At 41.2% G+C, this 20,801-nt stretch overlaps 1 protein-coding gene across 4 annotated transcripts in view; it reads right to left on the bottom strand.

Moving 5' to 3' along the window:
- TENT4A (terminal nucleotidyltransferase 4A) overlaps positions 1 to 19,406 on the bottom strand; it is a 57,916-nt gene extending 38,510 nt beyond the window's left edge. For 2 of the 4 annotated variants that reach the window (XM_048312198.1, XM_048312196.1), the window contains exons 1-5: positions 18,219 to 19,406; positions 4,505 to 4,628; positions 3,002 to 3,048; positions 1,822 to 1,942; positions 189 to 296 (exon numbers count right to left, since the gene is read on the bottom strand). In XM_048312198.1, coding sequence (XP_048168155.1) covers positions 189 to 296; positions 1,822 to 1,942; positions 3,002 to 3,048; positions 4,505 to 4,628; positions 18,219 to 19,036 — 1,218 coding nt within the window. In that variant the 5' untranslated portion in view covers positions 19,037 to 19,406. The remainder of the gene's footprint in view (positions 1 to 188; positions 297 to 1,821; positions 1,943 to 3,001; positions 3,049 to 4,504; positions 4,629 to 18,218) is intronic. The other 2 variants (XM_048312215.1, XM_048312206.1) reach the window with 2 other exon arrangements.
- Positions 19,407 to 20,801: the final 1,395 nt, after the last annotated feature.

Consider the following 20,801-nt stretch of genomic DNA (forward strand, 5'->3'; position numbering starts at 1 on the left):
TCAAACACCTAGCACTCAAAGGGAACACTGAATGGACACCAACAGATAATAAATTAAAACATCCATGTTTCATCAGTATTAATGAAAATAGTCTTCAGCAATAAATTTTCAAGCTGTGCCAAAAAAGGTTAGCTAAGCATCTAGCACATCCTTGGTAAGTAGCATAACATTCACTATATGGCTGATACCTTCATGTATTCCTTGATAAATCGAGCTGCCTTCACACCAGTCTCTACATTAAAACTGATGTCAACTTTCACTTCTGTCTCCTGGTCAGTGAGTTTTATTATTGGTACCTGAAAAGATTTAGACAAGATTATGAATCCCCAGAAATACAGCACTGGTGCTATTCCCTAGCTTACCCAAGACCCATGGATATTAGCAATCCAATGAATCCAACTACCAAGTCTGTCTGAGAGGAGGTAACAATCCTAACCTGACTGAGAAGTGAATGCTTTTTAGGGAGGTGATTCATGTACAACCACATTAACTTACCATTGCCCTGATACTCTCCCATAGCCATTAGCTATCTGCCTTCGTAGCTGCAATAGCAGTGTTTCATACAACAACTTAATTTACTTAACTTAATGACTTATTCCAGTTAATAGGAGATCTTCTAATCGCATAACCTGTGGGAACTGCATTCCTCTGACCCAGCACTGCACCATTCACTTGCTAAACTGACAGAAAACCAGCCTAGCAGAAAGCAACGCCTGTTGGTTTATCAAGATGAACTGGTTCAATGCAGAGTCAAATGAAAGCCAAAAGAGATAAAGCAAAACAGCCGTAGCAGTATGGCAGGAATAAATTATTATAGAATGATGAATATATAGTTCAGCTTCACACCACTACCTGGAAGGCAATGCCCTACAAAATCATCTTACAATCATAACTTAAACTTCAGCTGATAACATTTATTTTTATATTGAACTCCTCATATTTTTAATCTGAAATGGAAAACCAAAAAAACCCAGAAGTATAGCATCATTTTATATCAACATCAGAAAAAAAAAAAAAAAAAAAAAGGAAGGGGTAGTAGAATTGTAAGCCTAGCCTAGCACCATTTTCCATCATTAAATGGTAATACACGTTCTGAAAATCCCTATAGTTCTCAGGTAAACCAAAGGCTACCAAAGCTACCGTTATGTACTGCTATTCTAATGAAAGCCACAGGAATATTATGAGCCTACAAGAGGAAGACTGTTTTGGGGACCACAAAACAGAAGTTTGGAATACTCACCTTAGTCCCCTGGAGAAAACATCACTTGCTCATTAACGTAACATTTGCATGCATTAAGTTTTTAACAGTCAACATGATTCAGGCTAACAAGATGGAAGAGATAGTACACATCAGAGTCACAAATGAAATAAAGCTCTCAAGTAGTGTCTTTTGGAAGGGAAAACCCAATGTTAGGTTTGGAACACTTCACTATGCCATCAGAAACAATACCACCTGAAAACCCTGTTGAAAGCTAGACAGCTCTAGTTACTGGTCCATGGCTAAGCCAATTCCTCTCAAAGGTCAGTGGAAAAACATAATGCAAATAGTTAACTTATTTGACTGGATATTTTGCAAATACTAACTTTCAGATCTTTACTGATAATGTAAGTATGAAGTATGGCCTTCGGCAAACACAGTACACAGAATTACCAATGTCAGTGTAAAAGAGCCCATACTATAGCCAAACACATATAGACTACTGAAATCTTGCACAGAGAGCTTAAGACAATATAATTTGCTTCATGAATTAAGAACACTATTTATCACCAACATCTTAAGAGGTCTCTTTTTCAGTTCAGTATTCCAAAGCTATTACTTACCGTAGCTTTGTCAAGTACTTTAATGGAATATGGCTCAGCCACACTGTGTTTTCTCAGTGCTTGCTCCAACAGCTGTAAAGGGGGTCGTTCCCATTTCCCAAAAACAACTAGATCAATATCACTAGACAAAAACAACACAGCACGAAATCCATTAAGTCTAAAGCATAATACACTACCAAAAAATATGGTAAAATTGGCATTCCACACATTACAAGTCGTACAAGGTGATCATTTTGCACTTTGCAATGTAGGTTCCCAGTAAGTTTCTTCTAGGAACATTAAGCAAGAGAGTCCATGGTGTTTTAGGACTCAAAGCAACATTCTAGTTTCCTGCTTCCAGTACTCTGATGAGTTCTTTGAGCTCTTTTCCCTCTTACCTTTCATGCTCCCTCTCCTCTGACTTCCACAGCCCAATTCCATGCCTCACCTATCTACTCACATTGACAGGCATTTTAATAATCCAAATAATTTTATCAGTGATTGGTATTCATAGAAATAAAATTTCCAGTGCTTTCCTACTGAAAATTTAATTGATGTAAAGACAACATAGTCTTTAAGACAGAGCTACACAGGTTTCCACATCCAATTGAAGCATTAAGTGATATAAAATGCCAAATTAAGTAAGACGTTTTGCTCTCCAAAAAGATGGGAATACAGCACTGTGATGGTTCTTTTGACTTTACAGAGTAACTCTGTGATAAAGGACACATTCTCAGTAATTCATCTTATTTAACAAAACACAATCTTTAAAAGGGCTATTAAAAATAGCCCTATACAATATAATACAATATAAATATATTTATATACAATATAAAATATTGTATATAAAATATAAAAAAATATAAATATATATTTATATACAATATAAAAAATATTAAACTTTCAGTTTCACTGTATGTTAAAAAAAAAAAAAAAAATAGCTAAAGACTAACCCCAGGCACAAGGAAGAAAAGGTAATTCACCAAAGGGTCAATAAACAGAGCAGAGCAGTAAGATTATACATCAAATACATACTGCAAATCTTGAAGTTCAAAAGCTCTTCCCTTTGCACATGAAATATTAGATCAACGTTTTACTGAAAGTTTGACAGGTTTTCACAGTCCAGTCTAAACTCTTCTTTGAAATTTACCATTTCTCTAAAAGAAGACAAATTTTTATATAAGAGTAAACTATTACTTACCTAGTTGGAAGATAAAGCCCTGTACTAAAGCTGCCAAATATCTGGACCTGAAAAGAACACAGCAGGAAAATATCTTGCAATTATGAATGTTCACTTCCTTTTACTTTCACAAAACTTAATACTTTTCTTAACTTGTTAAGGATATAGCCAAGTAAAAAAGTTACTTTACCATATATTCTCGGCACAAACACACTCTTTCTTACAGATGCAACTTTAGAGGAAACTGGGCTTTTTTAACATTAAATAACTACCAATTCAGCTAGCAGAGAATAAATTTAAGCAATCTCTGTTCATTATTTATTTCCAGTTTGACAGACATACAAGCTTCTATCAATTTCCTTCCCTTCTACTCCTTCCTTTCCTTACAGGACAGCTTCATTGAAATTGGAAGAGTTTAAGGGGAAAAGTTTTCCCTAATTTTTATGTTTAAAAAGCAGCAAGTACATCTAAGCATACAATTCAGGTAAATATAAATACTCCAGATTTTACTGTTAAGAACAACTACAAAGTAGCAGCAGGTGTTTTTGTGTAGAAAAGAAGGCATGATGAAGATACACCCACAGGCCACATCAAATACATTCAGCGAGCTTCCCATCTAAAGAATTGAGATGTTCTTCCCTCTCCGATACAGCAGAGCCCAATTTACAAGCTCACTTAGTTTTTTCCTGGGAAACGCAGGGCCTTTTCAGAGTTTATATTGATTTCCACAAGGTAGAAAAATCTCACTATGAAGGAAAAACATGGGTGAGGATGAAGCAGATGAGCTTTACAGTATTTTTAGCTCAGTGCTGTGGCCTGAGCCCTCACTCTCTGCCATGGAAGGCTATGAAATCACAGTGGTCTGAAACATTTTTCTCGTTGTTAATGACAATGCTGCAATCTGGTAATCACAAAGGTGATGCCAGAAATACAGTTCAAAATACATTCTTTTTGGATGAGCAGACATATTCATTGGGTAACAAAGTGTTAGAAATTACACCAGCTTAGATTGCAATGTATCTCAGGGAGTGCAATTTTCTCACTACAGTAGGGGTAGAGTAATTCCTTGAATGCCAAATTCATGAAGAATACAAAAAAAAAAAAAAATCCGCATTTATTTGCTCTTTTGTAAAATATTTTGATTTACAAATATCCAGAGTCAGGACTCCTTGCAGAAATGGATACATAGGCATTTTAACATTCAAAATTAAATTATCCAGAGACAATCAGTTTAATAAGCTTTTACTTTAAGAAATGCACTACTAAAAGCTGACAATTCTTCACATTCCCAGTTCTCAAAATGAAAAAAATAGTCAGTTCATTAACACAAAATCTAGGTTTGAAATTTCCCCAGGTTTTAAAATAAATTTCCAAATACTGCAAGAGCTGTGATATTAAGTCGATTGCCTTAAACTTGAAGGGTTACCTGTCCATTTCTAAAACAAAGAAAGATAATAGGAAGGTTAAGTGAACCAAGCTCCACAATTTCCTAGAGAAGCAAATCAAAACTTAAGTTACACTCACATCAGCAGTAGGCCAAAGATCTTTGATGACTGTTTCTATCCTTTTTACCACTTCTCTTCTCATAGCTGCTTCTTCAGGACGAGGGGACATGAAGTCATAGAAGTCAATTATTTCTTCATGTAGTCTAATGGAGAAAGTAGGATCAGTTATAGTGACAATTTATCTATTACAGTAAATTTTACAAGAAACAGGCCATAGGCTCTATTTAATACCATCCTTTAACCAAAGATCGCAGAACATTAGCTCTAGTAGACATTTACTAAATTTCTTATTGGCTCAGTGAAGGCCAAATTCAATTCTTAATGATTATTTTCTTTAAAAAACAAAGCTGAGTCTGAAAAACTACATAATGATGCAAATGTGAAGCAGCACAAGACCAACTAAAGTCTTCAAGCAGGTTTATTCTTCCAGCAGTTCTTACTTCTGTGTATGTGGCAGTTTACACAGACTACAAACAGGACACTGGCATTAATGGGTTTTTGCAGAGGACAATAAGAAGGACATTTGAGTATTTCTTGATGTAAAAATGTCCACTTTGACAAATGGAGATTCCTTTGACATTCAAGCCCTTCATTAGCCATTCATTCATATAGTGAGTGACCTTCCAACTGAAGTCAAAGTGAGAAATGTCAAATATATTCTCAAGTGTGAAGTATTTTTATACCAGTGTTACATGAGGAGTCCTGACACTGGAACCTTATACACCTATTAAGACATTGTGTTTCACATCTACCAATACTATAGAACTCTTACTGCCAAATTTGAGATTTCAGGTGAATGTCATGTTTGCCCTCAACAGAAAAACATCAAGCAATGCCAAACAAAAAACGCAAATAACTACTGCTGTGACATTTTTCCAAAACATCTTTTTGATGTTGACATATTTCTAAGATTTCTGACTAACTCACAAAACAGATCTAGTCAACATCGTAGTGAAATCCAAATAGTGACCTAAACTCAAAAAATCAATCTACAGTTTATATACTTAGACTTCCAAATCTCTAGAAGAACTCAACTCTTCATCTGAGACTTTTGCAATTCATTTTACTAGGTAATTCCCCTGCTAGCAGGCAACTTCCAGGAGACCACATGCCTAATTTTTAAGTGTCAGTATTCCTTTCCATACTCAAAGAGATTTTAGCAGCAAAGCACAAAGATGCCTCCAAAAAGCATACATATTTTGAATTACCGTTTGCCCTCTCTCTTACCTTAAACTAAGCCTGGACCCACAACTGAACATTTAACTACGCAGCAAATCTAACTAACATTTCAATTTGCTGATGAATCTACCGATTCCAAAATTTTAGAGCAAGACAGAAAATACAAACTAGCTCTCATTTTGTTTTGTTTATAGAAAGTATGCTTTTTTCTACCTTTCCAAGACAAAATGACCAATGAATAAAACACTTGAATACACCTAACAGCAATGGGGACAAACTAAAGACTGTCTGTTCTTCTGCCTATAATAATCTACTGTAGGCAAATACAGGGTGAAAGCAAGAAAAGGCAGGAAAAGCAAAGAGGCAGCCAGCCTTCCACGCCTCCAGTAATTTCATCTGGCATTTTTTCAGGTCTTTTAGTCCATTTCTGCTTTGTTATTCATGGCATTCCATGAGAATTTAAGTATGCATCAGAATAAAGAGTGCTTTATTTTAAACTGCTGCATGGTAATGATGCTATCTGATGTTTTTTCTTGGGGCAAAAAAGAAGTTGTTACTGGCAGTTCATCTCAAAACGTAAGATTTCTCAGGCTCTCAATTCATATCCATTTGTCTCTACCAGCAGTAGTTTCCCAAGCTACCAATCCTCATGGGTTTCTGTCCCCTTCCACAGGAGCAATTCCAAAGTTTGATCACTGCTAACCTTCTTTGGCTTGTTTTTAATTTGCACCATGTTTTCTGACAGGTGGGCAGAAACACACACAGAGTCAACATGTAATTCTGCCATTCAGTCCAGGACACACACCTGTTTCCATTTTATTGTCCCTACACTTGTGAGTATTGCTGCTACTTGAGGGTATCTGAGCACACAGCTGCTCTTTAAAAGAGACCATTATGAAGGAGCTTCAATGTGTTTTCTGAACAAAATCACCAACATAAAGCCCACCCACCAGGTATATTCAGACTGAATTATTTTTCTTCAGTCATGATTCTATATTTACTAGAATTTAATTTTACCAGCAATTTTATAATCTAATGAACAATGAACTCCCACTGCGTCTGTCTGCAGTGAGCTCTAGCTTTCTATTATCCTTTCTATCCTTTTCTCACCCATTTCTTCCCTCCACGTATTTATGAATACATCGAGCAACAGTCTTGAATAATTCTATTTGTAACCTTCTCTTATAAATAATTTATTCTTTCCTTTGGTTATTTCTAAGCAGCTAACCCAGCAACCCTGTAAATGTTTGGTTTTTACAGAGTCTTCAAAAAGAATCTCAAACATTCTTCTAAAAAAAATTCAGCAGTTGTGTTATCAAACTGAACACAGGAATATGGATTAAGAATGAATCATTCAAGAAAATGAGCCCTGTGAGATACAACTACCTTTATCAAAACATGCACTTAGACCCTTTCTTTATGTTTGCTCATGCAAGAAATGTTGTTTTCTTATAGTATCAGCCCCATCCAACCACTCCAGGTGATCAAGACATTCCTGGAAAAAAATGCATTTACAGTAGCCATCCTGTATTAGGGAAGGAGGAGAATAAAAGGGGTCTCTGTCCCCATACGCATCACAACCTCTACCATACACAGCACAGCCTTTCAAAAGCAGCCTCAGTGCATCAGTAAGCTCAGAAAAAGAGCCAACACACAAGTACCCTCACTTTGATACCCTACTGAGCTTCTCTTCAGATGATTAACACCATCACAACTGTTAACCACGTCATGAAAGACTCAGAAGAATATCACTCATCACTAGTCTACACCTCCTTCCCTGATCTGCTTTTCAATATGAAGACAGGTTCATATTTTCTACTTTGCTCTGGCAAGGCAGTACTTGGTTTAATGCTTCGATCTGCACAGGACAACAGCAAAGGTCTGGATATCAAAGCTCATTTAGAGTTCAAGCCATACTCATGGCTAATTCTTCTGAAATTCTCTGGCATATATGACAAGACTTGGATGTACAACAGGTGTCATTCTGCTGACTGGATTTACTCTTACTGAAGTAAGAGTAAATTACTCCAGACTCTTACTGAAATTTAAAATTGCAGTTGCCTGGAGTCAAAGAAAAGTTCTGCTGAGAAGTCTCATAAGCCCTTCTCTGACAGAAAGCAATTAGTTCACTTAGCTCTTGCTACATGATCTGTCCCTCAGGTGCCCTTTCATGTCTCTCTCTGAGCCCTACTGATTCTGGCACATTTCTTGCTTTCGATGTGCAAGACTTTCGGGTCTTACTGCATTTAGCAAACCGGTTCTCAACTCTCTGTCTTAACAGACTTCTATTTTGTTTGTTCTTTCCAGTTTTCCTTAACTCAACAGTTTCTACTTCTTAGAGATCATCTTCTTGGTCTATGTCCTTCTGGGTAAGAATCAATGCTATACTCACAGTCAGCATATGACAACACAACCACTGTAGCATTTTACCTTTTGGGTTTCACCCTGAAGCAGCTTCTCAAAACAGAGATGCTTTTTTAAAATTTCATGTTACAGTGGTTTGCATTTTTTTAAACATCTTTGCTCAGATAAGGTTACTGGAACAGTCACAAAAACCCAGCTCTTATACATATAAAATAAGATCCTGCATGCTATTCAGGACTAATCCCAGAGTAACTTCTCTACTAGCTGAAGGAATAATGTGGCATCTGAAAAAAATAGATAACAGTGGACTATTCAGCCAGCCAATACAGGGATAGTTTTTTTTTTAAGTATTTTTGTCCATGTAGCCTCTATGATTTTCATAAGCACTTCTTAAGTCAGGACTGCGACAGTATTTTAACCATTAGTAAGACAATTTCCATTTGCAGCACATGATGTACATGCAGATACAAGTTAACATCCTAACTTTTTTTTTATAGAACTTCCTTCAACATATGGACAAGTCAATCTTCTCAATTCCCTTCTGGCTTCTTCAAGAATTTGGACTCCCAGCAGCATCCCAGCACCTAACTATCTCCTATAACATTTTAAGATGCCTATTGTATTACTTTGCTAGCAAATGTAGGCCTTTTAATCAACTTTTTCACAAGACAGTTTTGCTGTATTTATAGAAATCCTGGGAAAGAAACTTGTTGGTAAGCTGTAACTGTACTCTTACCTAATACAAGATGGCAAAGATTAGAATACAGGGATGCAGAAGAGAGGCTACTTGTACTTGCTATATTATTCAGGTTGCTAATTTTAACAGCCTGGAGGAACCTACCATTCACTGATGTTATTACTGCTAAGCACAGCAAGCATCTGCTGCTTATGGGCTGAACTATGCAACCGAATTAACATCTTCTGTTTATCAAAAAATTACCCCTCTTACTGTTTTCGGAAAGGCAGACATACTTCTAGTCTAGGTTAAAATAACACTCAAGTGACATTCTCAGACTTTTGCAATGGTTTTGGTTAAAGGTAGGTTTCTAAGAAAGGAGATCATCCACTTTACTCATTTACTGCAAATATTATTATACACAAGATTAACTTATTACTTCAAGGGCTAACTTCAATGCAGTGAAAAGAAATTCTCAAACATCATCAACAAATTAGAAGGTAAATGAAAAGCTACAGAGACTTTGTTCCCTCAAGTAAGCATTCGGTTCCTTTTCAACATGACTACACTACTAAGCACATTAATTTATTCTAAAGGAACAGACAGAAACATGATTGCATCTTTTATGTGGAACAACTAATGCTTTTTAAAAGCATATTCTTTATTTACTAGAACATTTTTCTAACTGAAGTCTAACACATCATCCAAGAATCCTTATAAAAGGAAAGAATAGATGCCACAGTTAAAGCATGGGGGTCTAACACTAGGGGTGTGTAGAAAAGGGAGGTAAAGAAATGGAGAGGTATAGGCAGCATCTCAAAAGAATCTCTGCTGAAATAAAGGTTACAAGTCATAGAATACATTCCTTCAATGAAGCATGAACTCCAAAACACGTGTGAGGACTTCTCTGTTTCGAGATGAAAAGCACAGCAGTCACTGCACGTATCTTGGAAATCTGTTGAACTGCACCTTCACCTACAACTAGGGCAAAGCACAATTGCATTATCATGGAAATGCAGGTGAAATCTCACACTACAACAATCAAATGCATTCAGTAGTTTAAATCCATCTTAAAGTTTAAAACTAACTAAGGAACGCAGTTCAGTGAAATAAAGGAGAATATATAAATATATATGTGAAAGCAACAATACATTCTGAGACAGATTTTCCCAGTATGATCTAAGATTAAGACATCTGCAAAAGAGACTAAAATATAATTATGACCAAGAAGAGATGGACTACAATTCTTCTCTTCCCATTCCCCCTCACAACACCCATCAGATGCCTTTACCTTTGTATACTAGTCCTCCTCTACGTCAGTAAGGCTCACGCAGTACTACTCTATGCCCTATGCAATGCTCTAAGCTTACAGATGAGAAAAACTATGAAAACACAGTGCTACACTCTCAGACTGCACTGCTGCACCAAATCAGTCTCATACTACTACATTATACAGACAGCAATTATCTTCATCACTGTAATTGTTCAGAAGGCAGCAAACTACAAAGACTGGCAGAATAAAAAAAAAGCTGAACTATATAGAACTTATGAATCAGAGCTGTGAAATGTTTTACAGACAGGCACCCTAAATACACACTCAAGTAAGGATTGAGCTTACTTTGCAAGTTAGCTACAAAGGAGAGAACGGCAGAAAGAAGTACTTCTCATCCACAGAACAAAGAGTAGTTTATAAAATGTATTGTACCTTTTCCTCAAGAGATTACATTGTCCTTATTTCCTCTCTAAGCTTTCTCTTTCCCCACAGTCATGCAAGTCAGAGCCCATCCTGACTTTAGACCAAGTTTCTTGCTATTAGATTTTACCTCTTAGGAACACCTTGACAGCTGATGCACTCAGGAAAGTAAGTTTGTTGGATTGATTCACACTGCAAATTTCCAGATGCAAGTAACAGAATTTGTCTGCATTTTGAAAAAGAATCAGAAACTAATCTGTTTTTGCAAAGTATATCAATCCAATAAAACTCAACCAATTACCTTATTAATGGCTGGATGTACTTTGAAAAAGCTGCATCATAAAAAAATTTTTAAATAACCAGATGTACATCTCCAATTTAATACATGGCAAAGCAGATCCGCTACATAAGCTTCTGAAGTACACTACTCCTGACTTGGACGGATGGACTTCCCTACACCACCAAGAAAGCATCACAATTATTTTGTTGCACCAGCGAAGGAGAATTCCATATGTTAAACCTTGGGACTGAATCAGCAAGTTTGCTATGCCAATAAATAGATCCACTAAATCCCAAAATTCCTGCCTTAATACCATTCTTTTCCAAATGCCCAAAGATAGCAAGCGATTAACATCCCAGAAAAGTCATTGCAACAGCAGAAACATACTAGTGATGAGAGACTAATTATGCCCATGTAGATCAGGTATTCATTACACCAGGTTAGCCACTGAAACATTAAAGAGAAGCAACTCTTGACATAATCCTGAGCAGCAGACTAATTCAAAATGCACCCATCAAAGCACTACTGGCAGCAAACCCTTCACATTCGCAGTCAGCATCTCTGCAAGGCAAAAAAAAAACTAGAAAAGTCTTTTCTGGATTTAAGTACTGCTGCAGTTTGCCATATAAGAGAGGAAGCTCCTTTAAAATCGTCACCAAAAGAACAATGTGTTACAGAGAGTTTTAAAGGTATCACACTGGTTGTTTAGCATGCATCACTTAATCAGGTTTTAGGGGGGAAAAAAGAGCTTTTACTACCTTGTCATAGGATTCCATCAGAAGATGTGTTCAGAAACCCTGAAGTCATGTACAAAGCAGGAAAAGAGGATTGGAAGATTAAGGATATCAAAAACGATTATGAGGAACAACTTAACGAGATGCAAAGCTATGACTGAGAAAGGCTAAACTAGTTCAAGAGCCCAAAAACCTGCTTCTGTTAAGTGTATTAACTGATCAGTACAGAGAAAGTTAGGGGATTCCAACGCATGATACGTAGAGAAGCTAGTATTTTACTTTTTTTAATTCCTCAGAGACTTCCCTGATCCACAACTACAAAGGAAGAACTTGTCCTAAACTTTTTAATAGAAAATACTTCACAGCAAAACCTATTCCTGGTAATTCAGTATTCACCCAAAGTCACACTCACTTGATACTGCATTTGTACCAGAACAGTAAGTAATCTTTCTTTTTTTGATTTAAAAGGATTAGCTTTGTCATTCAAAATATTCAAAGTAGCCTAAAGTGCTACAAATGCACAATACAAATGCAACAAATTAATAGCTATAACTGTATCAAGATGCTAACATAACTATCATAAATGGAAGTAGTGTCTTAAAAAAACCCCAAACATTCAGAGCTGCTTGGAAGAATCAGAGAACCACAAAGGAAAAATCTGTTATTTTCTTGGATTTCCAAATGGCATTTGACAATGGCCCCACACATCCTTACACAGGCTTATGAAGAAACTAAGCTGACATGGCATGAGGGGCAAGACCCTTCACATAGATAAAGAATTGTTTTAAAAAGGAAACAAGCAGCTGGAACTCTTAGTTTCCATATAAAAGGAAGATCACTAGTGAAGCCTCAAAGCACAAAAACATCAGGCAAGTCCCAGGTTAGTAATGAGGAGACAAAATACAAGATAGAACAAGACAGCCCAAGATGCAGGAATATTGTGACACTATCACACACAGGTCTGGTTCATGTGAGTTCCAAAGATAAAACAGGACTGCAAAGCATACAAAGAAGACAAACATCTAGCGGCAGGAAACAGTTTCAATACAAGGAATGATTAAACAGACTAGAAAACAACTGTCAGGTGATTCAACCTTTCCTCCCCTCCTTTTTCAAGTCCCCTGCAAAAAAGCACTCATGGTCTGCCTCTGTAATACACAGACCTGAAATTGGCAGCCTCTACAACCCTAGTGACAGCCTCAGGATAAAAAAAAATAAAAATAAAGATCTTTACATAATGCATGGCTTTACTGAGGAACATCTTCCCACAGGTCATTGCTGATCCCAGACCATAAAAGATCAAGACAAGTTCATACACAAAATCTACAATAAGCCTAAAAATGCTCTGCCTATAGCCCAGGTAATCCAAGAACCACAGATAATTTAAAGCTGGGAGATGCTTTCAGGGAATATCACCACAAGCCCACATTGATATATTCTTTTCCCAGTATTTGGCATTGGCCTCTAACAGTCTCCCCTAGTACAGCTGTTGATGTTCTTAGTGCCAACTGTCTCTACCGCCAAAGCCTAACAACTGGCAAAACCACCACAAAGCTGATGCCAGGATTAAACTGCTCCAAACATGGCTCATTCTCCTTCACACACAGATGTGAGCACCTGTCATGTGAGCACCAAGGCCTTCTCATGTTTTACTACTTCAGCTCAGCCTTTCTGACCTCTAGTACCTCTAGTGACTCTGGAGGCTACTGCTGCCAAAACATTCCTTTCATTCCACTCCCCACAGCATCAGTCTCTAACGATACACTGGGTACCCACTTCGCACGGAAACTTTGTGCTTTACCAAGGCAACTTACTTGACCACAGGGAAAAAAAAAAAAAAAAAAAGAGATGTTCTGTTCTTTTGACAATTCATCCAGCAGCCATCCTGGAACTTTCCTTTGTACCAACCTTCAGGCATGAAAACTATCCATCTAACTACATCCTGATGCTCTCTCCAGAAATTTACTATGACTAACAGGTAACTACTTCCACGCTTCTCCTTGCATACACTCCAGCATATATACTGCCTAGTTCTACCCTGACCCTACAGCCAAGCAAAACAAGAATTGAGTGTACAATGCCAGCACTACCTGCCTCCTGCATTACGACCTCCACTAAAGGTGTCCACCTAGCACCACACATAGCAGACACCAAGGACTGGACAGCAGTGTGGATGAAGCACAGCCCACTGTGTTTGTTCTTTACTAGAAGGTGTTGGAGCAAGGCAGCACTGTTAAGTACAGGGAGGAGTTAAGAATAATCACCCTTGGGAGGCCCCTAAAGCCCTTACAAGAGCTGGACATTTCACTGCAGACAGTAAAGGCTCCAGAGCACCTCCAAAGTCTATACTCTTTCAGCTCAAAGTAGAAGAAAAAAAAAAAATTGCAGAAGAGGCTGACAATGTGGCATCCCCACACATTAATTTGTATCTGATGGCTCTGACAGCAGTATAATAAGCAAGGGTTGACAAACATGCAACTGAAGCTATGCAGAGTCCTGGATGCAATGGATTTTTAACAGTGCATTGCACTAAACTGTAATTAAATTTATCTTAGTCAAAGTTCTGAAATATATCAAAAATGCAAAAAAAACCCTGTACAACTGGAATTAGAAACACTGCATACAGGTGAAGAAATAAAGACAGCCTAATACAGGCTTAGCATACTGGAGCACCACCACATCCCTGGACATCACTTTCTGTTTACACTATCATTCAGCTGCAAACTGGTGAACACTGAAGCAAGTCTTCCGGGGAAGCACTGTCATAAGCTTACCTTGCTTCTGAGAACTCTCCCCAAGGACCTGCTGTGGTCGTCAGGGAATGCTGCCCTGAACCCTCCTTCAGCCCAAGGAAATGCAGAGGTCTTGGTGCTCTTGTACTCTATGGCGGAACTTGTGCGTCATTATCAAGAGAGACTTAAAGAAAACAGCTATATAGGGGAAAAATTGAGCACAGGAAGTCATCAGACACTATGCAACACTAATTAGTCCAGGCAGAGCCCCATTCCAATGTATCATAACAGTTCTGGTATCCAAACTAATCCTCAACAAGCCAGTTCTGTTATTTCTGCACAGCACTGTAATGTGCAAAGCAGATATGCCAGGTATTTCAGCACTAAGCTCATTCAACATCTACAGTTACACTGAACCTAGTTGAAAGTATTAAGCAGAACAGACTCATACTGTTAAAAATGCTTTAATTCTTTACTTACTTTGTTAAATTTATATTAAGAAGCAAAATTATTAAATCCAGTATGATTTTATACTATTCACAAGCTAGGAGCTACATCTTCAGAGAAAGCACTCTATTAGCTGTGCACCCAAACAAAAGCTATAGAGTCCTTAGCAAAACGTTTAGAATAGCTTGATGCCATATTTTGAAATAGTATTTGAGCATTTTTAAACTCTCTGGATGCTTAAACTACTCAGATATATTTAAGATACTGACTTTACAAAAACAGAAGGTATTTGCTGAACAAAGAATGCACACACTAAGAGGATAGATGCAGTTTTAAATGACACGAGAGGATACTTCACAGTACCAAGAAATAAGTTCTGAACATCAGTCACAACAGTTTGAATTAACCTCATAATATTAAAGGACAGTTCTCTGCCTTGCATCTGAAACCAATCATTTTGTCATCTGTAGTCCTAAACTAAACGCAGACATATAGGAATTTACACTGCTGCTATATTAATCACTCTGTTGAAGCACTGGAATAAATATGGCTTCAATCTCCTCACTCCCTACCTTCCAAAATTCTGTAAAAGCGTAACATGGGACAATCTAGGGCATCCAAAAGCACAGCTTTAGGATGAAATCTAATCAAGCACAGCTATTCACTCTTGTGTTTTATGAGAAAAATTTCCTTTACGAAGGTTGTCATGCTATCAAAGTGGTGAAAGCATGAGTTCACTGGAAAAAGAAGGAATGCTGTATATAAAGCAGAGGAAAACACAGCTTTTATAACATACAGTATTCCTAAACATCACTGCACCTACCATCACAAAGCCACGGACTATGAGCAGTGTGAATAAAACAATGACTTGCAGTGCTACAGACCATCCTCAGCTCTGAATGAGAAAGCAGAGAGAGCACAGTACTGTTTCAAAGCACGCAGGCAAATCATCAGAAGTACTACTGCAGCCTGGGAGAGCACTAACAGAGATTACCCTTCTTACCGTGTTACCAAAAGACAATACAGTAACACTGTGAGCCACTGCATATCACTCGGAAATTTCAGCATGTTGCAGAAAAACATTCTTTTAGGAACGATATTCACAGCAGAGTAAGCTCTACCATTCATGTACAGGGTAAGCATAAGAGCATCTATGATCAAGTCCTTCTTCCAATAATCTATGTCCAAACCAGACTGCAGCTGAAGATTTTCAGGATCACATTTTTCAACAGTTGCATATACCAGTACAGCAACACTGAAGATGCTCTGTCAACAGATGATGAGTTATCGAAGTGATACTTCAGGACCAGGCTGACAGTTCCAGGGAACAGCAGGCAACTAAAGGAACATAAGGGATCCACAAGAAACTCCTGTAGGGATCTGTCCCCATCCCAGCCTTTTCAGTGCATTTTTATTTGATTTGACAAATAACGCACCAGCCAGGCTGAAAAAGTTAAGCTCACCACTAAACAGGAATTACTGCAGAAGACAGATACCTAAATCCACTCCATCAGTGACAGTATTCTTATTTCAACCACACAAGCACTTCATAAAAAATCACTAACACTAAACAGAACACTGTTTAAGAATACACACTTGTCCAAGATTCACCTTGGGTAACAGAACTCAAACTTTAAAGCAGAAACTGCTTGTCATATTTAGGTCTATGGTTTCAAGCTTCATGCTCTCCTTCAGCACTAGTTAGTTCCCTGCTACTTTAAGGAATGCTCTGGAACTACAGGATCACACATGCTGTAGCTACTGGTATCCCACTCCCAGAATCAGGTCCTGCTTTTGTAACAGAGATCCTTGACAGAAGATCAGGAAACACAGCTTCCACTTCCAAAGATATTTAGCAAAAAACTTGCCATTAACACATCAGCAAAAGAACTACCTACATTATGAACTGAACAGTGCAACTGAATCTCAGCTAAACAATTGTGTAGAGATTTTCGATAAACTCGTACTTCAAGAGTGACATAGCCACTATTAAAGGAAAGCCAAAAGAAAACAGAAGAACAAAAGATGAAAAAAATAAAGATATGTGAAAGGCATAGATGGTGCTGCCTAACAGCTACAGAACAGAACTCGCAGTGCCTGGATTTGAGTCACGGGTTTGCCATAGACCTGCTGGGTGAACTCAGGCTGCTCCACCTGCCTAGAGATCTGCCTCACTTACACTGACTTGACTTAGATTAAAAAGTTAACTCAGTGCTCTACCACGTCTCTATGAAAGTAAAACAAGAACTTCACACTATTTTAAAGATACTATTGGAACTTCAGACATACAGATTTCTTAGTATAAGACTCAAAGCTCCTAGCGCAAGATGCCTCTTAAAGATTCAAATTCTAGCTTCCTGTAAGAGATTTGAATTTTCAGTGTCAGTCTGGAATTAAAAAGCAGTAGTTCGAAGTCTTGTCCTCCCCCTCTTGAGGTTATGGTTTACAAAAAGAGAACTTTAAAAATATCTTTTTATACTTCTTAATAACTTTTAACATACTCAGCACCTGACACAAAAAGATACAACACCTACACAAAAGATAAAAGGAAGACACAGTCCTTAAGTTAAATCTCTCACTTAAAAATCCCCAGCTCATACCCTGTTATCTTTAGCTATTTACCCTCTACAAATACGCTGTGCCTTTACTCCACAGGCATCCAAAGGTCTTGATGTTAGGATGTTCCAAGAAACTATTTTTGAAGTGACATCAGAAATCTGCCACAGTCAGTCAATGTAGCTAGCACTTTTTCCAATAACAAAATAACCTTAACTTTAGAAAGTAACATTTCCCCTTGACTGAATGAAATTTGACAGGTGAAATATAGCAATCTCTAAGAGCATCCCAGACATGCTTTGTTCAATTTCAGTCCCTTCTCCATGCCAATCAGATCAAACTGAATACTCGGCCTTACTAACTACCCATTTATATGAGAAAGGTATAGTTTACAAGATAGGGTAAGCTTCATAAAAATGTTCTCTTCAAAAAGACAAGATTTCTGCACAAGTATTGGCTGGCACAACCTATCTTAGAGCTAAAACACACTTAAGAGAAATGTTCTAAGACCACACTGACTTTCATGCCCATCTCAGAGAGAACTCGGCACCTCCCTTTCAAGTGATGTTCCTAACACTCCCGAAGCCAACCAGCTTGCTGCAACCTAAGCAGAGGCATTTAAAAACTAGCACAAGGGTTCTGAGTTCCTCTGAATGGAAGCCTTCCACTTCCCCCTTACAATCTGAATTGACACCTGGTAGCTCTGGCAAGCATCCTCCACCATCCTTGCTTTAATTATTGTAGGTGACCTCTGATCATGGTCTGACAACTTCACCTCTCAACCTACTACAAGGTAAGGCCTAACCCCCCCGTACCTAAGGGTTCCCTGTCCCTGCGTGAATCGCTGCTTCGGCCAGGAGCCACCCAGCCGGCACAGACCAAGGTGATTTACAAAAGGGCACGGGTTAGTGCCCCGCCATCGCTACCATCGGCCTCCCTGCCGCGGCCGGCTCCAGAGGAGTTCGTGTGACCCCAACCCACCGCCCCCCCGCCCGGAGGGGCCGCAGGAGAGGCGGCCGAGGCCCCCCTTCCCTCGGGGGCTGCAGCAGCCCCCGGGCCCCCGGCTGCTCACCCCTGCACGCCCGGGCTGTATTTCCTGGTCTTCCAGGGGGTGCCGGGGCTCTGCAGCGCTGGCTGAGGCGGCTGCCGCTGCTGGTGGGGGGAGTTGTTGACGGCGACGCCGCGGCTGCCGGAGAGCAGGTAATTCATCCCATAGGTGCTGGCTTTATTCTCCCGTTTCCTGCGGCCCGGGTGGTACTGGTGCTGCTGGGGAGACGCCGGGGGCGGGTGCGGGCTGCGCGCCGGGTGCGGCGGCTGGTGGTGCCCATTCACAGCGTTCACTTTGTTCTCGTGGAAGTTAAAAAACTCCCCGGGTCCGGCCCCGCTGCCCAGCAGCCCGGGAGGAGCCACCGCCACCGCCCGGGGGCCGCCGGAGGAAGAGGAGGAGCCGCCACCTCCGCCGCCGCTGCACGATCCCGAGGAGGAGAAGCCGGGGCTCTCGGTGCCGGACTCCACCGACGAGCAGGAGGACGAGGAAGACACGGAAGGCGACTTCTGCAGCCGCCGCCCTCCCTCGCCGCCGCCGTTCACCGCCGCGGGGCCGGCGGAGACAGCGGGAACCAGTCCGGTCAACAGGGCCGGCGGGGAAGGCGAAGGCGAAGGCGGTGAGGAAGAGGAGCAGCAGGCGCCGGGCGCCCCGAGCCGCACGCAGCCGTGCCCGCGGGGCGGAGAGGCAGCAGAGTCCAGCGCCGGGGAGTTGAGGCAGAGGTAGTGCGGGAAGCTGGCGCCGCCCCGGCCCCCCACGCCCTGCGAGGTCTCCCAGATCTGCATCCACAGCGCATTCGCGGGTCCTTTCTGCTCAGGCTGGATCCAGGCCACGCGGGGATCCATCCACGCCCGCCCGCCGCCGCCGTCCCTCACTGCCCGGCCAGAGCTCCGCGCCGCCGCCCGCTCACCGCCCGCTCCCTCGCTCGCTCGGCCCGGCAGCGGCGCTAGGAGCGGCCCGGCACCAGCGGCATGTGTCGCGGGGAGGAGGGAGCGACGGAGGGCGGCAGGGCGGCCGGAGACAGAGCCGGGCGAGGCGAGCGCGGCTCGGCAGGAAGCGGAGGCGGCGCAAACTGTACCCGGCGCTGCCCGGAGCGCTCCGCTCGCCGTTCCAATGTGGCGTGTCCCCCTCGCCAGGGCCAGAACCGACACTGCGCATGTCCCGCAGATTTTAAACCTTCACCGGAGACGGCCGCCCTGGCAACCGCACATGCGCGGGAAGCGGGAGGGAGAAGGGAGCTGGGAATGCTCCCCCGCCTCGGCGCTCGCCCGCCTGCGCCGGCGCGGAGCGGGGCGGCCGTGCCTCACGCCCGGCGGCGGGCGGGGCGAGCCGGAGCGCGGTGCCGGCGGCTCTGTAGCTCCCAGAGTCGCGGGATTGGTCAAGCGGGACGGGACTGCTGTGGTCCAACCTCCCTGCTCAAGCAGAGTCATCCCAGAGCACGTGGCACGCGATTGCATCCGGACAGTTCTTGACTATCTCCGGTGAGGGAGACTCGACAACCTCTCTGGGCAACCTGTTCCAGAGTGTAGTCACTCCTACAGGAAAGAAGCTCTTCCTCATGTTTAGGTGGAACTTCCTTTGCATCAATTGCTGCCCTTTCCTTCTTGTTCTATTGCTTGGCATCACCGAGAAGAGCCTGGCTCCATCTTCTTGACACCTTTCCTTCAGATAGTTACAGACACTGATGAGGTTCCCTCTCACTTGTCTTCCCTTCATCTCCGTGAGCAGCTGGCACAACTGAGGCCCTGCCTCTGTGTTGGTTTCTCACAAACACTGCGTTGTCTGACCCCTCCATGCCACAGCTCATCCCCTTGAAGAAGAGTAGCCCAGTTCCCACAAAATAAAAGGGTGGATTTTGAGGACTAATTCAGAGAAGAAGCAAGTGCAGGCAGACCTCCTTTGGGGAGGCTGAGCAGCAGAAAGTGTGGGGCTGAGCAGGGCCACTCATTCCCTGGGGGAAAGGGGAGGCGCAGCTGATGCGTCCAGACAGCACCATGCAGTTCATAACCAAGGGAAGGCTCTCCTTGGATTGATAGTGCCAAGATAGCACCATAAAGCACATTTCCAGTGGGTACTTCAGTTTTTATTGGGCTTGAGTCTCAGGGACACAGTGCCTGTTCCAAGGGGTGTCTATAATGGATGGGTTTTGTGTGCAGTGATCACTAGGTAAAATGCATACTGCTATTAGAGTGGGATCAGACACACACACCATGATCTAAAGATGGGCTTTAACAGCCAGCCCCCCAGAATCATGTCCATAATGGTTCTCTTTCTAATCTAAGGCCAGTGATTTGGCCTTTTCCTTGAGCAGCTTCAGCATGCATATGGATAAAGTGTCTTCTCCTGAGGTAGCCCCAGAAGCTCCAGCAGTCCAGGACTCCCCAGACTCTTCAACAGAGCCCTTAACGTAACTTCAGAATAGCACAGAGAAGAGTTGTACGTGCATGAAGACAAATACTATCAGGGAATCCTAGTTAGAACAGCCCTCCAATGCAGTTGTGTGGTATATCTTGAATGATCTAGCAGAATGATCACTGCAGAAGGTGAGAAAAGGAGAGGTCCCACTCTCCATGATCCTGCTAATTCCTTTCCCTGCTGCCCTGCCCAATC

Source organism: Corvus hawaiiensis, chromosome 1, assembly GCF_020740725.1.
Source record: "Corvus hawaiiensis isolate bCorHaw1 chromosome 1, bCorHaw1.pri.cur, whole genome shotgun sequence".
In the NCBI taxonomy this organism is placed as follows: domain Eukaryota; kingdom Metazoa; phylum Chordata; class Aves; order Passeriformes; family Corvidae; genus Corvus; species Corvus hawaiiensis.